General features: G+C 34.7%; 1 protein-coding gene across 1 annotated transcript in view; it reads left to right on the forward strand.

Moving 5' to 3' along the window:
- Positions 1-27,281, forward strand: part of NELL1 (neural EGFL like 1) — a 1,753,035-nt gene that overhangs the window by 1,245,561 nt on the left and 480,193 nt on the right. The window contains exon 14 of the mRNA XM_053689313.1: positions 12,227-12,349. Coding sequence (XP_053545288.1) covers positions 12,227-12,349 — 123 coding nt within the window. The remainder of the gene's footprint in view (positions 1-12,226; positions 12,350-27,281) is intronic.

The raw sequence follows: 27,281 nt of genomic DNA on the forward strand, positions 1-27,281 counted from the left end.
GTTCTTGTGAACTGCCTGTGCAATGCCGCCCTCTGCAGATTCGCGGAAAATTGGCCGCTAGCAGGGGTGTCAATCTTGATGATTCTTGATACCTATTGATGGCATGGCATGCAATCTATAGGAACCATACAAAGTTCAACTACATGCTGTTAGCCAATAAAATGTAATTATTGTATTACTTTAAGTATGTTCTTTATTATTAAATAAAGCTTTTATAATTAACATTAGGTTTGCAAAACATTATATGAATATTTTATAACCAAAATGTCTCAGTAAAGTAGCCTCAGTCAATCATGTTCCATCTGCTACTCGCATGTTAAGATTTTTTTTTTCTTCTTTTTTGTATGCCTAAATATTTATTCTGTGCAAAGCCACTAATTTATTTCAGCCTAAATAGCTGGTCACCAGAAATAAATGCAGCACTCTAGATGAGGTTTGTCAGTGATATAAAGCAGAAAGTATTTAATTAAAGTGATAGTAATTAAAGAAATAGGTAGTAATTACAGAGAGCAGGTGACATTTCATTGTATATTTATCTTTGTTTCAATTTAATGATCAAAGTAGACAGGCTGTGTAATGTGCCACACAGAATTTCACTAGATGAGCTGAGATATCATTGTTTTCACTGTAGGGCTCAAAGTAGAAAATGAGGACTTGACTAGTAAAAGGGAAATCTTTACTTGACACAACTAGCCTTTCCAACTCACCCTCTATTCTAGGGGCAATGCCAACATTTACAAAAGACACAAAATCTTATTTGATACAATGCATGACCAAGAAAATATCTTGTAACAATACAATTTATTTTACAATGTCTCTTATAATAAAGCAATAGGACTTTTAGAAAATAAATGAAATCATAGACCAGTTTGTTCTCTGCTATTATGCAATAAAAAAATAAATAAACTGAAACTTTTAGCGGACGTTTTGTGTTTGTCAGCACATCACATAAAGGTGACCATATGAGCAGGGAGCTTGCATGCGATAGGGTGACCATATGAGCAGGGAGCTTGCATGCGATAGGGTGACCATATGAGCAGGGAGCTTGCATGCGATAGGGTGACCATAAGAGCAGGGAGCTTGCATGCGATAGGGTAACCATATGAGCAGGGAGTTTGCATGCGATAGGGTGACCATATGAGCAGGGAGCTTACATGCGATAGGGTGACCATATGAGCAGGCAGCTTGCATGCGATAGGGTGACCATATGAGCAGGGAGCTTACATGCGATAGGGAGACCATATGAGCTGGGAGCTTGCATGCGATAGGGTGACCATATGAGCAGGGAGCTTACATGCGATAGGGTGACCATATGAGCAGGGAGCTTACATGCGATAGGGTGACCATATGAGCAGGGAGCTTACATGCGATAGGGTGACCATATGAGCAGGGAGCTTACATGCGATAGGGTGACCATATGAGCTGGGAGCTTGCATGCGATTGGGTGACCATATGAGCAGGGAGCTTGCATGCGATAGGCTGCCATGCTTTTAGCATGATGCACTTTTTCCTGGGAAGCAAGGGGTTGATAAGATGTATACCCTTATTTTACTAATTTTCCCTTAGAGTAGTTTCATTTGTGAGTACATTGGCTCTTCAAAACAACCTATTTTTGCATGTTGTGTCCCTACCTATACCAAACATTTCAGGAGCTTAAAGGGACATGGAACCCAAAATGTTTCTTTCAGGATTTATATGGAGCATACCATTTTAAGCAATTTTTAGCTTTCAATTTTACTTCTATTATTAAATTTGCTTCTTTCTCTTGGTATTGATTGTTCAATGAGCAGCAATGCATCACTGGGAGCTTGCTGAACACATCAGGAGATCCAATAATAACAGGCAAATATGTGCAGCCATCAATCAGCAGTTAGCTCACATTAGTGCATTGGTATGTCTTAGCCTACCTAGGTATACTTTTCAACAAAGGACAACAAGAAAATAAAGCAAATTAAATAACAGTTGTACATTTGAAAGTTGATTAAAATTGGATGTTCTATCTAAATCATGAAAGTTTAATATTGACGTTACTGTCCCTTTAAGCAATGTTTTGTTTGTTTTTTCTAAAAAAAATATAAGGTTTAGATTAAAGCCTGCTGCTAGTGGTGATGTGACAAAGAGATATTCATTTTTTTCCCATTGGTGTTTCAGTAATCAGTGAGAAAAATATAAGGAGGACTTTGTGTAAATAAATAGATAAGCTAATTATGTCTGTTCTGCCTACAAGCTCAGCCAATTTCATTAAGTTGTGGTTTCAAGTATCAGAAACATCTATTTCAAATATAAAATATACCTAAAAGAGCAATTACCCATAAATTTTAAACTTTGCAGCTGGTATAACGAGTCACTGGAAACACATCAAGGAAAAAACAATTTTAGCGTGTACTGTCCTTTTAAAGGAACGTAAATGAGCGATAATAAAGAGCTCTAACATGCTTAATTATTTTATTATTTAATTTTTGCTTGCAGAGAAATATATGTCAACCTCAAGACATGTCCCGCATTTCCAATTATCCAAAACTTGCCAACATGGAAAGAACTCCCACAAAAAATATTTTGTTTGAGCATTAAATTGTAATGTATGTGTTAATCCTTCACATCCAGAAACAGACTTAGCAAGACATACAGCTCTAAAGCTAAAACTTGCTTTTCTAAAATTAATTGAAGGAACTTGTAATACTGAAGAGACATCTTAGATAACCTCACCAAACGATAATAAACTTTAGGGGCTTATTTATAAATGTCTGTCCGACATGATGCGCTGTAGCGTACCATGTCCGACAAACATCTCTGAATGCCAACAGCATTTGCTGTCATCAATTATCATTGCACAAGCAGTTCTGGTGAACCCCCCCTGAAGATTTGCAGCCAATCAGCCACTAGCAGGGGGTGTCAATCAACCCGATCGTATAGGATCGGCCCATTGATGTCCACAGCCTCGGAGGCAGCGGACCAGTTAAGGAGCAGGGGTCTTAAGACCACTGCTTTATAACTGTTGTTTCTGGCGAGCCTAAAGGCTTGCACAGAAACAGGGGCATCAGGCCCTTGATAAATCGGCCCCTTAGACTTTCATTCCAAAAAGGGTTAAAGAGCATTGTTCTGCACAATAGATCACTTTATTATTTTGCTTATGTCCCTGTAAATAAAATAATTGATGCTGCTTTCCAATGATATAAAAAACACAATTTGAATTTTTATACCTAATAAAGTGATAAAACATCATTGTCTGGGATTTTGAAATCAAAACAGCACTTATTCTTATTAACATGTCAAATCAAATCAAAACAAAAATAAGTTTCCCAAAATCTCTAGGAACATAAAACCATGAAACAAAAAATGTTTTTTCACACATTTCTTTAACAATTCTAAGCCAATTACACAGAAATGCCCATAGTATTTTAATCATTGTCATTTTTAATTATTTTTTTACCCAAGTAATTAAAACTCTACATCACTGCTATCATTTTCCATAATTGTGCTAATAACATTAATGATGAAACATTAATTTCTTTTCTAAGCTTTCTGCAGCAAATTTTATAATATGGTCATGTGACCCATCATTTGAAGAAAATAAACTTATAATGTAAGGTCTAACTGTATGCTATTTTATTTTTCTTAGACAGATAGGTGTAAATTACTTGACAAGTGCATTTTACTTATGGGAATTAAATAGTCACCATTTGTTCTTTAATGATACAGCATCTAGAGAAGGGTTCTTCAAACCTAGGGTCGGAACCCAATATTGGGGCGTGAGACACTTTTTTTGGGTCACCACCTTCCATTACACCTTCTAGCATTACATGACCATTTTAAAACACAACAGTCAGGACCATCACTATTCTCCTTCCTTCACTTTTGCAGCTCCCTTTAATGTAACAGAGCTTTATCCTAATTTTCTTCCCTCTTCACAGGGTCATCTATGGCAGAATGCTAGTTGTGGGAGGAGAGGAACACCATCATATAAAGTGTAATCTGGTTTGTAGTCTGTTGCAGGCATACAGGTTATAGGGGACCATGCACCTAGCCTGAAGTATGAAGTGAGCATCTAACTGGCAATAGGGAAGTCAAGAGAGAAATGCATCTGGTCTGTAATGGGATGTGTTTATAAGCAGCATGCAGGTTCCATGTATCATGTCAGATTGTGATTTGGGCATATACACTATATGGCCAAATGTATTTGAACACCTGGCTATCACACTTATATGAGCTTGTTGGACATCCTATTCCAAAACCATGTGTTTTTAATTTGGAGTTGCCTCTCCCTTCATAGCCACCACTCTTCAGGGGAAAGCTTTCAACAAGATATTGGAGTGAGTTTGTGTGAATATGTGCCCATATATGTCAGTTTGGTTTGCATTTGGAATTTCACAGATGCTTCAATTTATCCCAAAAGTGTTCAATGGGGTTAAGGTCAGGGCCCAGTGCAGACCATTAAAGTTTCACCAAATATAATCTCCTCATTCAAAAATGTGGTCTCATGGGTTTAGGATTTTTTTTTTGTAATTCAAATAATTTACACACACATATATATATATATATATATATATATATATATATATATATATATATATATATATATATATATGCATTTATGTGTTTATATGTGTACATATGTATGTAAATACATATATACACCTATAAATACACAAATACCTATGTACACATATATAAAGCCAAATAATCTCTATAGAAAAATCTAGATAAAATCCAAAATTAGCATTTATTGATGTACTTATGTAGAATTAACAATACAGAAATATGATAAACCAAGAGAAAACTCTCATTGATATTAATTAATCAAATGCCACAGAGTTCATAGGTAGTAATGGCCTGGTCCCTTTCAGATTTCTACTTACATTCCAGAACCTTAATCAGTATGAGGTAAGGGCCGTGCAGTGTAAGGAGAGTCTGTCACAGACACCCAGAGAAATCCTTCCTCCGTGTTGTTTGTTGTATATAGGCTTTTGTTTAGGATGTTTATGCGTAGTACAAAAGCAGAAAATAGGGAATAGTGCAATACTTTCTGTTTATTTTGTATTTATTACACACACACATCCAATCCCATTCTTCCTATAAATGTGGCACAATCTGGCTGGTGTCAGGTACCACCTCGCCAGTAGTTTGAAGTTCATTTCTGTAATATTGGAGGAAATTGTAGCCTCCTTATGACTTACGAGAGCACGGTCCCATTCTTCCTGGCTGATTTCTCTATCTAGGTCTTTAGCCCATTTATGGGTTAAAGTGGGGTATTCTGTACCGCTATTAGTTAGTAATATGTTCTAAATTTTGGATATATGTCTAGGTTGGGTTTGTTGCAAGCACAAAGTTTCAAATCTAGTCAGAGGGCGATTAAATTTGTCTCTTTTCTTATGTGTCTGTATAAAATGTGCCAAATGTGTGTATGCAAACCACGGAGGGGGAGGTCCCTCATCACCCCCAACAAGGGTCTCTCTCTGTACCAGTCTATTTCCCTCCATTACGCTTTTTAAAGTGAATTCCTGTATATGTGGAAAGGGCAGTTTAAAGAGGGGAAACCCGCGGTCTGTAGGTCAGGGTTGCATCTCACATTTACTTTTAACTTGTAATATGCATGCTACTTTTGATGTTCGCAAACATCCATGATAAATCAAAAATCACTCACGCACAACTGTTAGCACACCATTCCTAATCTGTCAGGTAAAACAGATAAAATATTATAGTGAAATGTCCCTTTAAGTCCTGTGTAGTGTTTTGTATCTCTAAGGCATACAGACCATTATTGTACAACAGTACAAATCCATACAGGTAGTGACATTGAAGGGAACCTAATAGCTGAGTAGGTAGAGCAGAAACTCCCCCCTGCAGGAGCCAGCAGTAGGCTGTAAACAAGCGTATACACCTGACACTTTTGGGGCTTGGTTAGGAGTCTGAAAATCAGCATAATGTTATTAAAAAATAAGCAGAACTATACATTGATACATTGTTACAAAAACACACCAAGATGGGCTACAAAAGATTTAAGAAAAATCTAATGTATAATGTCCCTTTAAGTCTGTTACTACTACAATGTCTATTTTTCTTTCAAGTCATTTTTAAGATTCTCGTGAGGTTATAAATTTGTAGTTATAAACAGAGAGAACACTCTCCTGTAAGTGTAGATTTTATTAGATCAAGCTTAAACAATTTACTTGATAGAAATAGATAAAGAACATAGGGCATGGAATACTAGCTTAATATAGATAAAGCAGAAACTCAATATCATTTAAAGCATACAAACATAAATCTAAAACACATGCGTCTGAAGACAAAACTGAACAATAAGAATTATTTGCTGTGTGTGTGAGCACCGTTCTCAGATTGAGGGGATCACAGTGTGATGGTATCAGATTGACAGATAAATAAAATAATATTTATAGTTATGATAATAAAATATTGTGTAATGGATTGAGTTTATATTTTTTTTAAAGGACCAGTAAATACAGTAGATTTGAATAAACAACAAATACATGACAAAAGTAAATGCAGTAGCACTTAGTCTGAACTTCAAATGACTAGTAGATTATTTTTCTGGCACATTTCAAAGTTATGTCTATTTCCACTCCCCCTGTGTCATGTGACAGCCATCAGCCAATCACAAATGCATATACGTATATTCTGTGTATTCTTGCACATGCTCAGTAGTAGCTGGTGACTCAAAGTGTAAATATAAAAAGACTGTGCACATTTTGTTAATGGAAGTACATTTTAAAGTTGTTTAAAATTGCATGCTCTATCTGAATCATGAAGTTTAATTTTGACCTGAGGGTCCCTTTAATGTGTTTGGACGACAGAAATGTAATAATATTTGATGTTATTGCACCACATCTGCAGATCTGTTGATCTAGATTGCAGTTTTTCTGTAATTTTAATACAGTGAAAATGTATTAGTAGAAATGTAGATTCTCTCCATTCCCTTGATTATTTACTAATCGCTTTAAAACCTTCATATGTGATCCAATGGTGATCTTTGCGTTGTCGGTGGGTTGTAGTTAGTTGGAGTCTTTACTATGGAGAGATTCTAGCAAGTGCAATGACTGTACTGCTCAACTAATTTAAGGGCTTGAATAGTTCAACTAAAAAAAAAGAATCAATACAAAACTCCAAAATAATAAATTCTATATTCAAGAATACTACTGAATACATGCATATGGACTATAGAATATGTACATTAAATTGTTTAACAATCACTTAATACACATGGTTAATTTTATAAGCACATAATATAATGCTAATGTGTAATTATATATGTAATATAATCATAAGGCTAGTTTCCCAATAATGTTTCTGTCATTGGTTTGGTTTCTGGTGAGAGTGGGTCTCAATTCAGCAATAGCATGCATATACATTTTACTTTTAGTTAAAATGTAGGTGATATGAGACACAGTTGTGTAACAACCAAGTGGTCTTTATGGGAGGTCATCCACTTGGGGGTTACAACAGTAGAGTGGATTATAATGGTTGTTTAAGTGCAAAAAGTTAGTCAAGACATGTTTTGTGTAGTGTTATGGGGATATTTTATTAATTCCATTGTGTATTCATTGGTGCTTTTCCCTTGCTTCCCTGGGTGATAGTTAGGTTAACTAACCATCTTAATAAACCCGTTGAGATGATTGAAAGGCTTACATATTTTACAAATCGTAATTTTTATTTAAAAATAATAATAAAAAAAAATAACAACCAATAAACAATGGATTACAAACCGTACTAAGCAAATTGGATTTTTTTTCTAGCTATACATAACGCTCATATTTTTCCCCATCAACAATTATTTAGTGACTAATACTTTATTTTTCATATGTATCATACAGGTTCTACAAATGAAAATGTGCATTTTTTTTTTTTTTATCTTTACTAATCCGTATCCTTATATATGGGAATAGACTTATTCAAAAGTCTATATCCATATTTAAAGGAGCAGTATACTGTAAAATTGATTTTCCCTTAAAGTATTTCCAATGGCTTGTTATACCAGCTGCAGAGTATAGAATGTAGGAGACATTGTGTTTTCGGGTTTATTTGTGTATATGAAATTGCTGGTTTTGTGCTTTGAAACCACAGCCTATTGAAATGCAGGTAAAATTCTTTCATTATGTTATAACTTTGGGGTATATTTAACATAGTGCGAGCGGACATGATACGATGTAGCGTATCATGTCTGCTGCACATCGATAAATGCCAACAGCATAGGCTGTCGGCATTTATCATTGCACCAGCAGTTCTGGTGAACTGCTAATGCAATGCTGCCCCCTGAAGATTTGCGGCCAATCAGCCGCTAGCAGTGGTGTCTATCCGCGGCCTCAGAGCAGGCGGACAAGTTATGGAGCAGCGGTCTTTAGACCACTGCTTCATAACTTATGTTTCCGGCGAGCCTAAATCGGCCCCTTTGTGTACACACACTTGCTTCCTTATCTTATATATGTTTGTAAACAAAAGCCCAATGGAAAATTATCATTTCATTTAGTTATCTCTTCTACACCCCACCAGGAGTGTAATTTCTTTTGCTGGCTGAGTTTACATTGCCTGTCAATAGCCTGGACTTAAAGGACCAGTCAACACAGTAGATTAGCATAATCAGCAAATGCAAGATAACAAGACAATGCAATAGCACTTAGTATGAACTTCAAATGAGTAGTAGATTTTTTTTCTGACAATTTTAAAAGTTATGTCTTTTTCCACTCCCCCCCGTACCATGTGACAGCCATCAGCCAATCACAAATGCATACACGTACCATGTGACATCCATCAGCCATTCACAAATGCATACACACTTATTCTTGCACATGCTCAGTAGGAGCTGGTGACTCAAAAAGTTTAAATATAAAAAGACTGTGCACATTAAGTTAATGGAAGTAAATTGGAAAGTTGTTTAAAATGGCATGCTCTATCTGAATAATGAAAGTTTAATTTTGATTGAGTGTCCCTTTAAGTGTAGAAACTTTCAGTATAGGTGAGGATACCACAGGCTAAATCAACTATTTCAAATGCCAAAATAATTGTAAACAAACTACTTGTAAACAATTTAGTACACTCCAGCAGGTAAAATGGATCATTTGAAACATTAAATGGGAGAAAATTTTGGGTAAACTGTCTCTTTAAGCCTTTAATAGCATTGCATTTGAATAATTCCCAACAACTGAATGATGGGACTACAGGTCAATGTATTACATTGTTAGGTCTCGTAATAATAAACACACTTGAGGCCATTCTGGTCACAAACAGTGAGAAATAAACCAAGCTAAACAGAGCTCAGTTAGAAAGAAGACTTGTTTTCTTTATTTGAATCACTGGCTAGCTTTAATTAGAAAAATAAAGATTTTTATGTGGGTATTTAAAAATTGGAATGCAAATAATTATGTTCTTTTTTTTTTTGTCTATATAAAATGAATATTTTGCCTAGAGTCCATAAAATGTATTCTGTACCACTTCCCTCTTTTTCAATTTTATTGTTGCCATTTGTGTAAATAGATATTATTCAGCAGAAATAAATTAGACAATTTTAGTTTATTGCAGAGTAGCCATTCTGGAGTTAGGAGAGCCATTAACAGAACAACTGCCCCATAAAACCTTCAATGAGCACTAAACTGAAGTATTGCCCATATGCCATTAATGCATTTTTTCCATGTATTTTTCACAGTAAAATGTCATCATTGCAATTAAACCGCATCGCTTTGATAAACACATTACAAACAGGAATAATGTGCATAATATTTTGTTTAACTGTATCCTTGCAAGAAGAATACAAAAAATAATATTTTTTTAATGCAAAATGATTACTTTATTAAGCAAAACTTTCAGATTAAAATTTTCAGAGAAAATTAACTTCAATAGGACACTAGTAAAATATATATTAAGAATAATGATATTTCAATTTATTTATTATTTAAAAAAAAATTCTACTGGTTGGGTAAGTGAGCATTTTTAGAAATAATTTTATCTACAAATAAAATTATTTTTTAATCTGTAAACAAACTTCTAAACCACATTGTTAATATATTTATTGTAATTTATGCATTGATACAGCCTATGAGGATGATTTATCAATGTCTGGCGGACATCGCTGAATGCCAACAGCATACGCTGCCGGCATTTAACATTGCACAAGCAGTTCTGATTAACTGCTTGTGCAATGCCGCCCCCTGCAGATTCAGAGGATGTCAATCAACCCGATCGTACACGATCGGGCAGATTGTTGTCCGCAGCCTCAGAGGAGGCATACTATTTAAGGAGCAGCGGTCTTAAGACCACTGCTTCTTAACTCCTGTTTCCAGAGATGCATTGGGGCCGATTGACTGTTTGATAAATCGGCCCCTTTGTTACTGCCTGTAAAATGCACTTGAATCAGACACAGGAATTGTTGTCTTATTTTTGTCCCTTTTTTGAGATTAATATACCACCAATATTTTGTTTGTTTCAGTCTAAAGAAATAAAGGGACAAATAAAAATATTGAAAGGCTATATTATTATTAATAAGACACAATAGATCACCATGGTTTATATATTGTAGCAGGATATGCACCTTTATTGGATAAAATGTTCTATAATCTGGTATCCCTCTTAATAATGTAATTCAACATTACTTGTAAACCTTTTAGGCTTATTACATCTAAATACAACAATATATTTATGAATATAATAAATATTTATTTTAAAATAGTCTTTTAACATTAATTACTAAAATGTACCCTCTCCTTTTGTATAAAATAATCAATTTCACATTATGTTTCTGAGCAATGTCATTTATTTTATGTGAAGGGACAGCAAACACATTGTAATTACAATATATTTTCTGTTGTCTTGCAATAAATCAACAAATTATATAGGTCAGTGTGATAAAATTTTTTATAAATCATTGATATGTTTATTTGCTGCAATATTTTGTTTCCAAGGCTAATATCTCTACCCACAACTTGTCTTATTTGGAGGAGTCATTCAGGACTTTATTTTGGGGTAGAAACAGTAAGCCACTCTAATTTTGTTAGCAAAAAAAAAATGTTTTGCACTTTTGTATCTGATAATTTCTGCTGAGGCCAAAAAGGGACAAATATGTGTCAGGGTTAGATCTGCGAACCCTGCCACATTTCCAATCATCACAACTGGAAAACTCTTAATGTTCAGAGTTAAATTGTAGGAAAGGGGATCAAAATAAATGACCATGTATTGAAAAGTTGTTTTACTATGCTTAATTAAACATTTAATATTAAAATCTCAAATGTGTATGCCCCTTTCAGTCAAGAGTTGATTGTGCTACTATTGGTGTAAAATACATATGCATAGCTTAATTTAAAATGTATGTCTAGAATCTGAGCATCACTAATGTAAATCATGGGTGCATGTTAATAGCTGATATAAGGTCAAATTGCTGGATGTATTTACATATACAGAAATGTAAAAGTGTTCAAAACAAAAACAAAAAAATCATTAAAGTGATACAACACCCAGCAGCTTATTTCATAATTTCGATAGAGCATACAATTCTAAATAACTTTACAATTTACTTAAATTATCAAATGTGCTTTATTCTTGTTGCACCCTTTGATAAAGGAGCAGCAATGGACTACTGGGATATAGCTGAACACATCAGGTGAGCCAAAGACAAGAGGCATATATGTGCAGCTACCAATCACCAGATAGCTCTCAGCAGTCCATTTTTGCTTCTCAGCCTCCTAGAAGTACATTAGTAAGGTGCTTAACATTTCATGCTGTTTCTGAATCCTGAAATTTAAATATTGACTTCTTCTGATTGCATGCTCAACATTAGAAATAATAATATAATATAAAAATATTTTTGTCTCGTAAATGTGCTAAAACTTTTTAAATTGAAATACGCTACATTTACAATTTGCTTTCAAAGTTCCTTATGGAGTAAAAAAGGTTAAGTCTTCCTTGACATAGATAAATTACAAATCTCTCTTCAGTGACTATAGCATGGTTGAGAAACTCACGTCCGTTATTTCTAGTGGTCATCCATACTGAGCGCTTTTTTAACTGTACATCCGCTGTACTGTGTGATAGATTTTCTATAAACCCCTAGATAGATCTCACTTTTCAGTCCAAAGGAGAAAGCTCATTGAGCCATAAAACTAAAAATTGAAGCACTGACCAAGTAGTCCCTACCATGAGGTTCATCCCATGTCAGAAATTGCTGTTAGTTCTTAGTGACTTTGCAAACTTCAGATCAGCGGGTCTTCTTTCTTTTGTCTTTCTCTAGAACATGATGAATGTGTCAACGGACACACCAACTGTGATGAGAATGCAATCTGCACTAATTCTGTCAGGGGACATAGCTGCACCTGCAAACCCGGATATGTGGGAAATGGTACCATCTGCAGGGGTAGGTTCAGTCTCATTAATAAATATAGTTCTATAGCTTTTTTAATACCTTGAGTATGAAAAATAAAATACTTGCGCTAAGGCACGGGTATGCTAAACTTATTTTGTAGAGTCTTTTAACTGTAAGAACAGGCAAGCAAAATAAAATAAAATTTTCATTGATTCAAGGCCAGTTTTTATTAGACATATAAGCATTTTTTGGAAACATTTATTTTTAGTTTAGAATTATTTTTTTAACCTAAACAGATACATACTCATGGCAATAAAAAAAATAAAAAAAAATATATATATATATATACTTTATTTGCTTTATGTGTAAAGCATTATGTATGTGCTTTGTATTGCATTTTAGATCTGTTATTGTTGAAAGAGAATGTTAACGAGTAATTTAATTTAATTGGCATGCACATTAGATAATCGTATAATTAAGACTGGTTAATTGGGGTCAACCATCTCAATGCAAAACATGTCTGCTTCAGTAATCTGTAGAGATGAGTGTGACATCTTTTAAGGGCTACATTCAGGAGGAACAACAGGGTGACTCTTTAGTGTGACCATTTAGCATCTCTTTCAATCTGTAATTCTCCATGAAATGTACAGAACAACAGTACTCAGGGTGATCGCAATCAAACTTTTTCTTATTGAGAAATATAATATGTATTGCATTTGTTTGTCACTCATATTTAAAGTTACATTCTAATGCAAAAAAATAATTATCTAATTTGTTACAGCATATATTTTTTGCCTTATTAATCCTAGATAATAATGTATTTGACCCTTTTGCAGTAAAGTCCTGATTGGGAGCATCAAGCTTTGAAGTTCCCAAGTATAAACACAGCTAGTGATTGGCTGTGGTAGATAGACCAACACTCCTGATTCGTTCAGCAGATATGATCTTCTTGAGAGCTGCAATGCCTGTGGCTTCTGAGTAGTATTTTACTTTTATGATTAACCCCTTTGTTTTGGTTAAACACTTTGCTTAAGTCATTAGAACAATAATTATGTGTTTTAATGAATTGGATCATGTCCCTATAATTGTGGTTTTGCTCTACAGACTCTGACATCTAATATCACAAAGACTTGAAAAAGTACTTTTACAAAACATGTAATTAATGTCACAGGGATAGAATATAGGACTTAATTCATCTTGGTTTGGTCATTAAAAAAGACTTCTGAACAACAGACACAATAGGAACCAATCGAAGTCGTATCTCTTAAGAAGAATCCATTCAGTATGAGTGTCAATTACTTTTACAACAGTGGTCAGCTGTAATCGATTTGAGTCCGAAGAGCTACAATTTACAATGTCAAGGTCATAACGTAATTACTAAATGTTAAAGGGAGAGTTTCATCAAGAACATTCAATATTATACCTTGCAGTTGCCTGTAAATTACTAGTCATGGGCATCTTACTAAATATAATTGTTTGTACTCTTTTTCTTTATATATTAATCATATATAATAATATCAATCTATCATCTATTTATCTCTATCAAAATTTACAAGTACCATGAAACTTTCAGTCACTTTTTTTTTTTTTTTTAAGACGAAACATACGCTACTTTTATTTCCCTATATAGATTAGTACAGAGCAGGCAATGTAAAAATGGAGCATGCCAAAAAATTATAAAAACTGAAAAACAGACATTAGTTTCTCTTATAATATCACCTTTACCCTTTCTCTTAAAATAATATTTTGATATTGGACTCCATTCTCATAATATCATTTAAATAATCAGTTATGGCTAAAACTTGAAGTTAAATAATATTAAATATGGGCATTTTGAACTTAGATTAAATTTAGCAAGAGTTTCTTTAAGCAAAGTCTTTTTAATCATTCTTATAGATGCAGATATATTGATGTGACGTCTCAGAGTTAGCAGATTGCTGTTTTCCTTAAAATTAAAATGTGAGAATCAACTTCAAGCTTCAATAAATTGCCAAGGTACACACAGTCAATCAGATATCAAAGGTACACTGGATAGACGACAGACTCTAAACTTGATTTAATATCTTTACTGAATGATTACAAAATGCACAATGGTCCAAGGCTGTTTGCCAGAATGAAGAAATGCAGGATAAGGCATTATCTTACAAGGAATTGTTTTATCAACTTAAATTTAGGTCTCTAAGCCCAAAGTCACATTAACATGATTTTTATTGATAGTACGCTATATATTGCCACTTAAAGATTGTATTACAACATATTTAAAACGATTTTCGGAATTTTGCATTTCTAGATTCATGTAGCAATACACATTTTGAAAACCATCATTTGAATGTGTGTACAGGGTTTATTCTGCTCTGTGACCAATAAGACACCCTATGTAAATGAGCATTTGCACTCTATGCAGGGCCTATGGCTTATTATATAGCATTTCTCATTTATTCAGAATTGTAGCATACTTCAGTATGGGAAGAGGGCCTTGCAAGGAGGAGCAATAGAAGAAAAAAACATTATTGTAAAGTAAATCACAAGATAAATAGGTGAATCGGAAATGTACCATGTAATTTTTACTATGTTTAGCTTAGCATCTTCTGGAGAATTTGAATATATATATATTTTTTTTCTCTATCATTTATTTGAAAGAGTGGCAGTAAATTTTTTTACATTTTTTAGCCTGAAAAGGGTTAAAGTGAAAGGGACATTAAACACTTTGATTGTATTGTAAACTTTAATTATATGTAGTAAAAAATATACTTTCATTATCTTTTGTCTACTTTTCCTGTAATTTACTTACAAAAACTGTGGTCTTTCCAATTCCTATAAAAAGCTATATTTATTGTTTTTGGACATTAAGGGGCCATTTATCAAGCTCCAGATGAAGCTTGAGGGCCCGTGTTTCTGGCGAGCCTGCAGGGTATAGAAACACCAGTTATGAAGCAGCGGTCTAGAAACACCAGTTATGAGCAGGCGGACAGACATTGCTGCAATTCAACCCGATCGAGTACGATCAGGTTGATTGGCAAAACCCTGCTGGCGGCGATTGGCCACGAGTCTGCAGGGGGCGGTGTTGCACCAGTAGCTCACAAGAGCTGCTGGTGCAATGCTGAATAAGGAGAGCGTATTGCTCTCTGCATTTAGCGAGGTCTGTCGGACCTGATCCGCACTGTCGGATCCGGTCCGACAGACTTTTGTTAAATAGGCCCCTAATACTTTACACTTGGGATCCATTTAACTACCCCTGGGAGAACCCAGGCAGATATCTCTGCTCCTGTCTGCCTGTCTTTGGACTAAAAGCCCACTGAATAATTACATTTTGCTGAAATGTTTAATATTTTCCCAGTGGTTATTAAATGCAATGGAAAGGTTGCATGCTTGACCAATGATGACTTCAGTCGCAAAGCAAGTCTCTGACGCTGAAAATCCATAGCGTAAAGCATTATACGGAATGATAAATGCTGCAAGTAATGCAAATATAAAAGGAATGCAAAAGCACAAAAAAGGAAATGCTGTTAGGTATTAAAGCATTTTATTAGGCACAGTGAAATTATACCTCAGATCAGCAAGACACTACTGAAAGCTAGCGGAACATATCTGGAGAGCCAATGGCAAGAGCTTATAAGTGTGTAGCCACCAATCATCAGCTAGCTCCTACACGTGCATTGTTTCTTCTAAGGATATGTACATATGCTTTTCAATAAATTATACCAAGAGAACAAAGTAAATTTGATAACAGTAGTGATTTTTAATTATTTGTTTTCTTAGTATCCTTATATTTAGTATAATTGCACAGCATTAAATCTGATCATCTTTAATTGTAATTGTAAAGTATATCATTTAATGATATTGAAAAACTTATAGAATACATAAAAGTATACCCATATAAAAGCCATTCAGATTAATGCACTTGTCTCTTATTTCCACAGGGTAACTATGGTTAACAAAGCATGTGATTGGCAGGGAACACTTCTGGCAAAAGCAAATATTAACCCCTTCATGCCTCGGGGCAAGTGCTTAGATTGGAACGAAATGTTAGATGTAAACACTTGCTGGAAACTTAGAATTATGTGATCACATTTCAAGGCCGGGATTGGATCATGGGGGACCGACTACTCTGCTAGACATGCCCCCCCCCAGTCTAATTTTTTAGTAACTGAAAGAAGGAGACTGCTGTATGCCATATAAGGTAGGACATTCTATGCCATCCTAATGGCATTAAACCCCAGCATGGATAGGATGGCATGGAGTTTCCTAGTGGTGTGAAGGGGTTAAATGGTCATAAAAGTTAGATTTAAACTTTTGTGATTTAAATAGAATGTGCAATTACTGAGATGTGCTCAGGAATGTGCACGTGGCTTGAGCACGATATACATAACATCATTAGAGATATTGTTGTAAACAATGTTGCCATATAGTTCTCAAGAGATGTCACAAACTCTCTTCTGAAACTCTGAGTTTATAATAAGTTATTACAGCATCACATTTTAAATAGATAATTTAACTTCTTAGCCGCTAGCTAAATGTGTATATATGTTACTCTGTCCTGGGCATTAAAAAGAATTTAAACTATAAATACATTTTGTAAAGCAAATTATTGAGGTTATTTTCCACCAAAGAAACAGCGATCCTCTAAAAGCACTTTGTTAGAAGATTCAGGAAAACATCAGATGCTAAAATCAGCAATAGTTAGGTATGCCAGACCTAGTAGGATAAAAAAACAGATCTGGGTTTGAATCCACTATGATTATTTTTAATTCTCTCCTCAATAGGGTTGCTAAGGGGCCCCAATTTGTGTAAGGTTGAAAAATCCACTCCCTCCAGGAAGTCTATAATGTCATGTATTTTAAGTGGTTGGTCAGAGCCACTACTATTTGTCACTAGCCTTTCTTCATCGGTGATGTTATTCCTCACCTCCCTCTAGTCATTGGTGCTGCCATGTTGAAACCTAGCTTTCACTGCATTCCAGTGCTGACCTGTTTGCACATGTGCAGCAACTCTCCTTCATATACCTGAAGTCAAACCTAGATTCTGCACCTATGTGGTGATACATTAAATGTATTTAGTGTTTAATGTCCCTGTTAGGATCTCCGTTTGGCACATATATCTTTAGAAGACCTATTATTTTTCTCACAGCCCATAGCATATTGTATATACCCTATTTTTATACCACCGCCAGAATCCTTAAAAGGACATAAAACCCAAAATGTTTCATTCATATTTTAGATAGATCATACAATTTTAATCAAATTTCCAATTTACTTCTAGTATCTAATTTGCTTAATTCTCTTGGTATTCTTTGTTGAAAGAGCAGTAATGCACTACTAGGAGCTAACTGAAAGCCAATGAAAAGAGGTATATATGTGCTGCCACCAATCAGCATCTGAGTGTATATGTATACTTTTCAAATAAGGATACAAAAAGAATAAAACAAATTAGACAATAGAAATAAATTAGAGTGTTTTTTTTTTAAAATTGCATGTTCTGTCTAAATCAAGAAAGAAAAATTTGGGTTTCGTGTCCCTTTAAAAATAGTCAGGGAGGTTTGTAACATAATACAGCAAAGACCAAAGTAAAACTTTGGAAATCTGTTTCTAAAATATCCCCAAATCCTTAAAGTGGTCAAAACAGTATGAATCAGAAATGTATTAAAAAAGTTTTTTAAGACCCTTTGATTAATAACCTAAAATGTATGTTCTAATTTTTGATATATATGAGACATTCAACATTAAAGGGATTTGTGGAATAAAATACCAACATGCTATGACTCGGTAGCCCTTTACAAAATGTCATCTTACATGAATGAGTTTATTCCTGTGAATGCAGGAAAGGCAAATGTTATCTGAAGGTACTTGTTCTTTTGAAGATAATATCTTTCTGATGTGTTTTGTTGGTGAGACGTTATAATAGATTTTTCTTTTTCTAGAAGCTAATGCACCATACTTGGGCCATAAAACCACTACATTAAAGTTTCTAAAACATTATTTCCACAATAAATAAGCTATTTGCAGTTGTAATGGATATGGCAGAAAATCCTAAATAATTGTATTTGTTATTATTTAGATTTAAATAACATTTATGGAAAAATTATATTTGTATTTTGTAAACCTTTTTCTTGCCTTTAATATCATGTCAACTAATAAACACATTTTTTCTTCTTGTTAAAATATAATTGCTTCTATGTCATGTAAATACCTTTTTTTGTAAATGGATTTGTAGAGATAAGTAAAAAAAATAATAATAATTGGCGTCTTGGAATAGAACATGGTTATAGAGTTTAAAAGGGTTGATATTGACAATAATTTCTACTAAATCAAATTTTAAGCCTGTTAAGTTTTGTTTATATCTCTGTTATCAACATATAAATACCTTCCCTCTCCTAAATACATATATATATATATATATATATATATATATATATATAGTAGGAATAGGTACACTCTCACAAACTTCCTTCAATTGCCAGGGTGCTGAATAGTAGAAAAGTATAGGTTAATAGAAGACAGCACTCTCTGGGCTTGACAAAAGGTGTAGCAAGTGCCTTTTATTCAGTGACGTTTTGGGGAATACACCAGAGGTTTGATGAAGGGGTGTATTCCCCAAAACGTCACTGAATAAAAGGCACTCGCTGCATCTGTTGTCAAGCCCAGACAGTGTTGTCCTCTATTAACACACACACACACATATATATATATATATATATATATATATATATATATATATATATATATATATATATATATATATATATATATATATATATATATATATATATTATAGTTTCCTCTTAATGATAGCACTCACTGGATTTAAGTATAAAACCTAACTTTTATTTTCAGAAATCCATTAAAAAGAATCCATGATGTTTCGGTGTCTAACTGGCATCTTCATCAAATGGTATCTGTCCATAAAGTCTTTAGGATATCAAGTTCTGATATGTCCACTTTATGGACTGATACCATTTGGTAAAGATCCCAGTTAGACATTGAAACATCATGGATTCTTTTTAATGGATTTCTGAAAATAAAAGTTAAGTTTTATACTTAAATCCAGTGAGTGCTATCATGAAGAGGATACTGTATTTACTATTTTTGACTAGCACCCTGGTTGATGCTATTTAAGGTGGAATCTAAGAGTGCACATCTTATATTGGAACTTTGTGTATGTGTGTATATGTATATATATATATATATATAGCAGCACAAACAAGGAGAAGGGACAGCACATCCAGACCGGACCGGGTACACATCCCATGACCCATAAACATGCTCAGCTTTGGTGGCTATCACACTCACATAAAGCTGCCCTATTTACAGAGTCACAGACAGTTAGCCTCGGGCCTGTCTGGGTTCAAGTCCATAGGGAGAATTACAGAAACAGACACTTCAGCACACACATAAAAAAAGTCCAGCACTCGCTCACAAGCTCTCAGCTAGGATTAAAAGCAAAACTGTAATAGTTAGTTACCGCATTTGGCCAAATGGGACAAGCCTAGGTACCACATAAAGGTCTCTTCCACATACATGAGTTCCTACTACAGCCACACAACTGCAGCCACGCACACAAATGCAAGCTAATAATCAAACAAACTGAAAACAAGTCAGGGCTCACAGACTTATGTAATCACCCTGGGTGTAAGAAAAACAAGGAGAAAGGACAGCAGAACCACACCGGACCGGGAACACATCCCATGACCGATAAACAGGCTCAGCTTTGGTTGCTATCGCACTCGCATTAAAAGCTACACTATTTACAGAGTCACAGGCAGTTAACCCCGGTCCTGCCTGGGTGCAAGCCCATAGGGAGAATTACAGAAGCAGACACTGCAGCACACACATAAAAAACTGGAAGAGTTAGTTACCGCATTTGGCTAAATGTGGCTGCAGTTGTTTGGCTGTATTAGGGACTCAGGTATGTGGAAGAGACCTTGACAGGGTACCTGGGCTTGTCCCATTTGGCCAAATGCGGTAACTAACTCTTCCAGTTTTGCTTTTAATCCTAGCTGAGAGTTTGTGAGCGAGTGCTGGACTTTTTTTATGTGTGTGCTGCAGTGTCTGTTTCTGTAATTCTCCCTATGGACTTGCACCCAGGCAGGCCCGGGGTTAACTGCCTGTGACTCTGTAAATGTGTTGCTTTATGTAAGTGCAATAGCAACCAAAGCTGAGCCTGTTTATGGGTCATGGGATGTGCTGTCCTTTCTCCTTGTTTTGCTTACACCCAGGGTGATTACATTAGTCTGTGGAACCTGACTCTCAGTTTGTTTGACTTTTAGCTTGCATTTGTGTGTGTGGCTGTATTAGGGACTCAGGTATGTGGAAGAGACCTTGACGTGGTCCCTGGGCTTGTCTCATTTGGCCAAATATGGTAACAAACTCTTCCAGTTTTGCTTTTAATCCTAGCTGAGAGCTTGTGAGCGAGTGCTTGAATTTTTGTATGTGCGTGCTGCAGTGTGTATAAATATATATATATATATATATATAGATATATATATATATATATATATATATATATATACAGATATATATATATATATATATATAGATATATATAGATATAGATATACAGATATAGATATAGATATAGATATAGATATAGATATAGATATAGATATACATATATAGATATAGATATACATATATAGGTATAGATATATATTTTACCAAAAAACTGTCAGATATATAGATATAGAAATATGTATTTATGAATACATAAAACATATTCTTCTTTGTGAAGAACATTGGAATGTGAAATATTGATATTTTATGTCTGGTTAGCTCACTTGAGAAAATGTGATTGGGTTTGCATGTGAGTAGTGTGTTCATTTTCTCCCAACTTCATTGAAGTCTCTGGGGGAATACGTTAACAAGGGCACAACATTTGAAGTTCGGCTTTCTGCACGCATCAGGTTAGCGTGCGAGCAATAACGTTTTAACTTTAAACTTATAATACCCTCTACCAGATCCTCTAGTGTGGTAAAAACCAGAAAGGTAGCACAAACTACCACTTCATTTGTAATCTAGCCCAAAGTGTTTACAGTAGACACCACTAGCCCTGGCTGATTGGTATTGATGTAATTCAAGGTAGCATGTTAGTATACTCCTCATCAATCAAAATATACTTATTACATTTAGATTGATAGTTAGACAATAGGGAATAACATTTTATTAATATATAATTAAAAGTTAACTAAATGTCTCAGTGAGATAATTTAACCTGAAGAAAGGAGCAGTAGCCCAGATCCTATTAGGTATTATGTTTTAATGAGTTTATGTAGTATAATGTCACTTAATATACCCCTTTTATTTCATTAGTAACCTCATTGCTTTTCAGACAGTGAAATTTATATTAAAGGGACATTCCGGCCAAAATATAAATACACATAGATGAATTACATCTCTGAATTGAAACATATTTGCAATATACATGTATTGACAAAAATCCTTCTAGTTAAAGTTATTACTGTTTTAGCGTTAACATTTTTCTCTGCACGTGTATGTGAAGCATAACAAGATATTCTCAGTGCGCCATTATTTTAAATACTGCAGCTGCTCAGCACATTAGTGGGGCTTGTATCATGTCAGCAATTAACAAATCGAGTCAATACCAGATGGTACAAGCACCTTAGGCTCTCTGAGCATGGGTTCTGTTTAAAATGCTGGTGCACGGTGCATACTTAAATACATTTTTGAAACAGCTATAACTTTTACTAGAAGCATTTTTGTATATTAGAAAAATGCTTCTTTTCAAAACTGAAATGTACCCATGTGGATTCCAATTTTGGCTGGAATGTCCCTTTAAGGTTACTCTGATCTTGCACCAAATCAGTTTTCAAAAATCACCATGTATTGCAATTGTGAAGAAAAAAAGAAATACATAACTACATGCTTTTGAACTGGAATTCTATCTATTTTAACAAAACATAAAGAATGCTCTTACTTAGGAAGCATAGAATATAGAGACATAAAAACGAAGACATTGATAGTTTTTTGGAAATATACACCATTTAAGTTACTGGACCTTACCTTAAAGGGACAAAAAAAATATATTTTATGATTCAGATAGAAAATACAATTTTAAACAACTTTCCAATTTGCTTCCATTATTTTAAATTTGCTTCTATTATCAAACTTTGCACAGTTTTATTATATACACACTTTTTGAGGCATCAACTTTTACTGAGCATGTGCACAAGTTCACAGTGTTTACATATACAAGTCAGTGATTGGTTGATGGCTGTCACATGATACAAGGGGCTGGCAAATTAGGAAAAATAAATTTGTCAAAAAAAAATCTACTGTTTATTTAAAATTCAGAATAATTCTTATTGAATTATATTTGTATTATGCACATATTAATTATGCAATTCTACTGTATTTAAAGGGACAGTCTAGTCAAAATGAAACTTTCATGATTCAGATAGAGGATGCAATTTTAAGCAACTTTCTAATTTACTCCTATTATCAATTTGTCTTTATTCTCTTGGTATCTTTATTTAAAAAAGCTGAAAAGTAAGCTTAAGAACCGGCCCATTTTTGGTTGAGAATCTGGGTAGCACTTGCTGATTGGATGGATACATTAAGACACCAATCAGCAAGTGCTACCTAGGTGCTGAAACAAAAATGGGCCGGCTCCTAAACTTATATTTTAGCTTTTTAAAATAAAAATACCAAGATAACAAAGAAAATTTGATAATATGAGTAAATTAGAAAGTTGCTTAAAAGTGCATGCTCTGTCTGAATCATGAAAGTTTAATTTCGACTAGACTATCCCTTTAATGGTCATTTGACGTTTATAGAGATTCTTTCAGATATGTTGTCTAGTAAGCATTTAAACTAAGAGGAATCTACAGCTTTATCAGATGAGTGTTTACCAGGGTTGAATTATTTTCTTTTAATTATGGTTCATACACTGACAAGTAACTTGCTGATTGTCTCCTTGTTTAAACACACTAATTCCTTTAGCTTCTTCACTGACAGTAGGTGCCCTCGTCATAGCTTCAAGCTAAATTGTTGTCATTGCTGACAATCTGCCACAACATTTCAAAATGGAGCAATGACAAAGACTTATCAAACATTTCCATCCACTGCTAGTAAATTAGGTTTTTACAGTTGTTTTCCTTTCATGTGAAAACTTAGAATGGTGTAAAACTTTCCAATAATTTGAAAAGGTCCAGAGTCTTTGTTGTATGAACAAAAATTGAGACTGAGAAAGAAAGAGAAAGAAAAATAGGGTAAAATAAAACAAGATATATAAAGAAATAATTTGGGCCATTAGCATTTTCTGAAGGTTCAACTCCGTTATCAAAAGAGACTTTTCAAAAGCTTTTTCAAATTCTACGGTTGATCTTTGCTTAAATATGTCATATGTCAAGGATATATTGAGTATATAATTGTAGTTAAATTTTAAATGCATATTTTGAATTGATCTATGTATGTTTAGAGATAGAAAATTGCCTATTGACATACAAACGTGATTCATGTGTTAGGGAGATAAATCAGTATGTGCTTTATGTAAAGAAAATAAACTAGAGAAAGGGGGATATTTATCAAAGGTCTGGCAGACCTGATCCGACAGTGCGGATCAGGTCCGCCAGACTTCGCTGAATGCGGAGAGCAATACGCTCTCCGTATTCATCATTGCACCAGCAGCTCTTGTGAGCTGCTGATGCAACGCCGCCCCCTGCAGATTCATGGCCAATCGGCCGCCAGCAGGGAGTTGTCAATTAACCCGATCATTCTCGATCGGGTTGATTTTTGGCAATGTCTATCCGCCTGCTCAGAGCTGTTCTGCTGGTTTCTAAGCCACTACAGACAGTCTCTTATCACATGTTTTTGTATTTGCTTTTAACAACAGGAGACTGCTAATCCCTGTGGGCCATATAGATAACATTGTGCTCTCTCGTGAGGAGTTGTGCAGGACACTGCATAATTGGCTAAAATTCAAGTCAATAGATAATAAATAAATAGCCATGTGATAAGGGGGCTGTCAGAAGATGCTTAGGTACAAGGTAATCACAGAGGTAAAAAGTATATTAATATAACCGTGTTGGTTATGGAAAACTGGGGAATGGGTAATTAAGGGATTATCTATCTTTTTAAACAATAACAATTTTGGAGTAGACTGTCCCTTTAAGAGATTTTGCAGACAAAAATGCTCAGTGCCAGTCATCAATATAATTTTATTACTTTATAAACATCTTATACAACCCCGTGGCTAATATGGTAACAAAAATTGAGGAGCTGATTCAGGTGTGGAAATTACAGGAAGCCAGTGGGGTTTAGTTATAAAATATCAAATGACATTTGTTCTTTGTCTCTCATTATCTGAGTTATGTTTTAACTATTTAAATTATTTACATGGTATATTTAATGTCCACCCATTTGTTTATTAAAATAAGAAAAGTTCTTCTTCTAAACTGAGACTGGGACAAAGGGCTGTCTTGACAACAACTTTGGGAAATCTTTTGGGGGTATTCTTGCCATTTTACAACTGGGCCACTTTGATTCCTTAATTTCTTCTCTATTCTGCTTAGTTTTTCTCCTCTATATACTCCTTTTTTATAAGGTGGTGAGAGTCCATGATTCATTATGCCTGGGATTCACTTCCTAGCCACTAGGAAAAGGCAACATTTTCAAGAACTCTCAAGAGCACTTCATTCCTTCTACCTCACTGGTATGCCAGTTTAAGCTTTGCTTCCCACGAAGCGGGTGACGATTTGAGGTGCTCTTCTAAATTTTTATACAGAGAGGTTGTCTGACTGAGTTCAGGCTCATATTCCCCTCAGAGAGCTGCTATACAGAGCTGTAGGGGTGTCTAGAGTATGGGCAGTGACACAATTACCTTCAGTTAGGGAGTTAGTCACAGTCCTTGCCACAGGTGTCACAGGGACAGGTCCCTAGCTTCCTCATGTTAGTTCATCATTTTGCACAAATTTCTAATATTCAGGTAGATTACGAGTTTTGCGTTACTGCTTTTAATGCTGAAAATGGCAATTTCAGCGTAATGGCAGTAACGCACTATTACGAGTTGTGTCGGTATTGCTCTACCGCAAGCAATTTAGCCTGTAACGCACCGTCCATTCCGCACTCAAAAAAATGACGCTTTTGTGTGGGATTTTCATAGCGCCGGTATTACAGGTTGTGCTGACTGGCTAAAATGCTTGCGTCCCTGCCTCCTACAGGCTTTTTTTATAGCTTTTGTACTTCACATTATTGCTTAATGGAGCACTGTGGAACTGTCCCTATTCTATCTCATCCTTTAGAAGGTAGATCCTCTGATTATTTATTTAAATATATATTTTTTGTAATGTATTTCCTGTCACTCCTCCAGTTCAGTTATGTAGCTCATGTATGGATCTTCTCATGCATGCTAAGCAGTCTACTACTGCCCTTGCCTCTAAAGGACTCTATCCTCCCAGTACAGTCCAAGGGAGACCTTCAGAATTTTCTCCAGAGTTTAGAAACTATGTGCATCCTACTGTGTCAAACAGCTATGTCTCCTTCAAGTAAGCACATGAGAGTCTCTAAAAAGCAGCACGTATCTGATGTTTTCGATCCTTCTGAATCTCAATGCATTACATTTGCTACTCAGTTACTTATAGATTTAGACTCAAATGCCTCAGATTCCTCTTCTTAGGGTGAAATTCTCTCAGACGACCAAGACTTGGTTTCTGATCAAGATACTGAATCTTCCACCTTTATGTTTAAGGTAGAACATATCAAATCTCTGCTAAAGGAGGTTTTGATAATGTAAGGGGTGCAAGAGTCTAAACCTACTGTTAAACAGTTGGACCTGATCTTTAATCCATCTTGAGTTTTTTCCAATACCTGATGTTGTAACAGAAATCATCTGTAAGGAATGGTCCAGGCCTGGACTTCCCTTCAATGTTTTCTTTACCAGCTTCCTGTGTGGAGCTTTGAAAAACAATTCAAAGTAGATGGTGCAATATCTACTCTTGCTAAATTGACTACTATTCCTTTAGAGGATTGTACTTCTTTTAAAGACCCTATGGATAGGAAAATGGAATCTTTCGACAGGGGGGTATTTATTCAATTTGGATATTTGCTTAAGCCTGCAATTAGCATTACTTGCATAGCAGCAGCTTCTTCTTTATGGTGTGACAATTTAGCAGAACAGCTTTCAGAAAATTCTGTTGAAGAAGTTCTTCAATCCCGTCTGAAACAGCCCTTTAACTTTTTTGCATACAGTTTGTCCACTCAGGTCACCTCTACTCTTAACTGAGACCTGGTTTTATGTTGGTGAAAATACATGGAATTTTGTATCCTTTATTATATAATTGTTAAAATCACTTGAAATTTTCAATCATAATAAATTACTTAACAAGTAAATAAATAAAAAAATATGTCCATGCATTAATCAAGCTCATGCCATTTTAGTTCAACCATGTTTCTCTCCCTTAAACAAAACATAAATTTTAATAGCGCCAGATGCTTTTGTTTCAGCAAGTTATCTATCAGTCTGTTGTAAGAAGAAAGTCAAATCTATATTTTTAAGATAATTTATGTTGCAAGACAAATGATGTGCTCAAGCAGCCTAGTACTAAATTAGTATAATCAGTTTGTTTTTGTTACCCTCTTAAATGGATATATAGTGAAAAAATAAAATGCTCTAATGTCTTAGAATATTTTGTTATTTCACTATTGTTTGCATATAACTATGTGTTTAACCTCTGCATACTCCGCTTCTTAGCAGCAATGCACTACTGAGACCTAGCTGAAGATGTCTGGTGATAATAGGCATATGTAAGTAGCCACCAATTACCAGCTAGCTTCCAGTAGTGCATTGCTGTTTCTGAGCCTACCTAGGTATACTTTTTGTTTACCAGAGTCCCTTTTGTTTTGGCATGGAAATGAAAAAAAGGGAAATCATAAAAAATATATTAATTTAACATAGCAACATTGCATTATTCACTGCAAAATTATTTGATACGAAGTAACAGTTTCATGCAACATCTTTGTTAAATACCCCCAGT

This window comes from Bombina bombina, chromosome 7, assembly GCF_027579735.1.
Source record: "Bombina bombina isolate aBomBom1 chromosome 7, aBomBom1.pri, whole genome shotgun sequence".
Taxonomy (NCBI): Eukaryota; Metazoa; Chordata; class Amphibia; order Anura; family Bombinatoridae; genus Bombina; species Bombina bombina.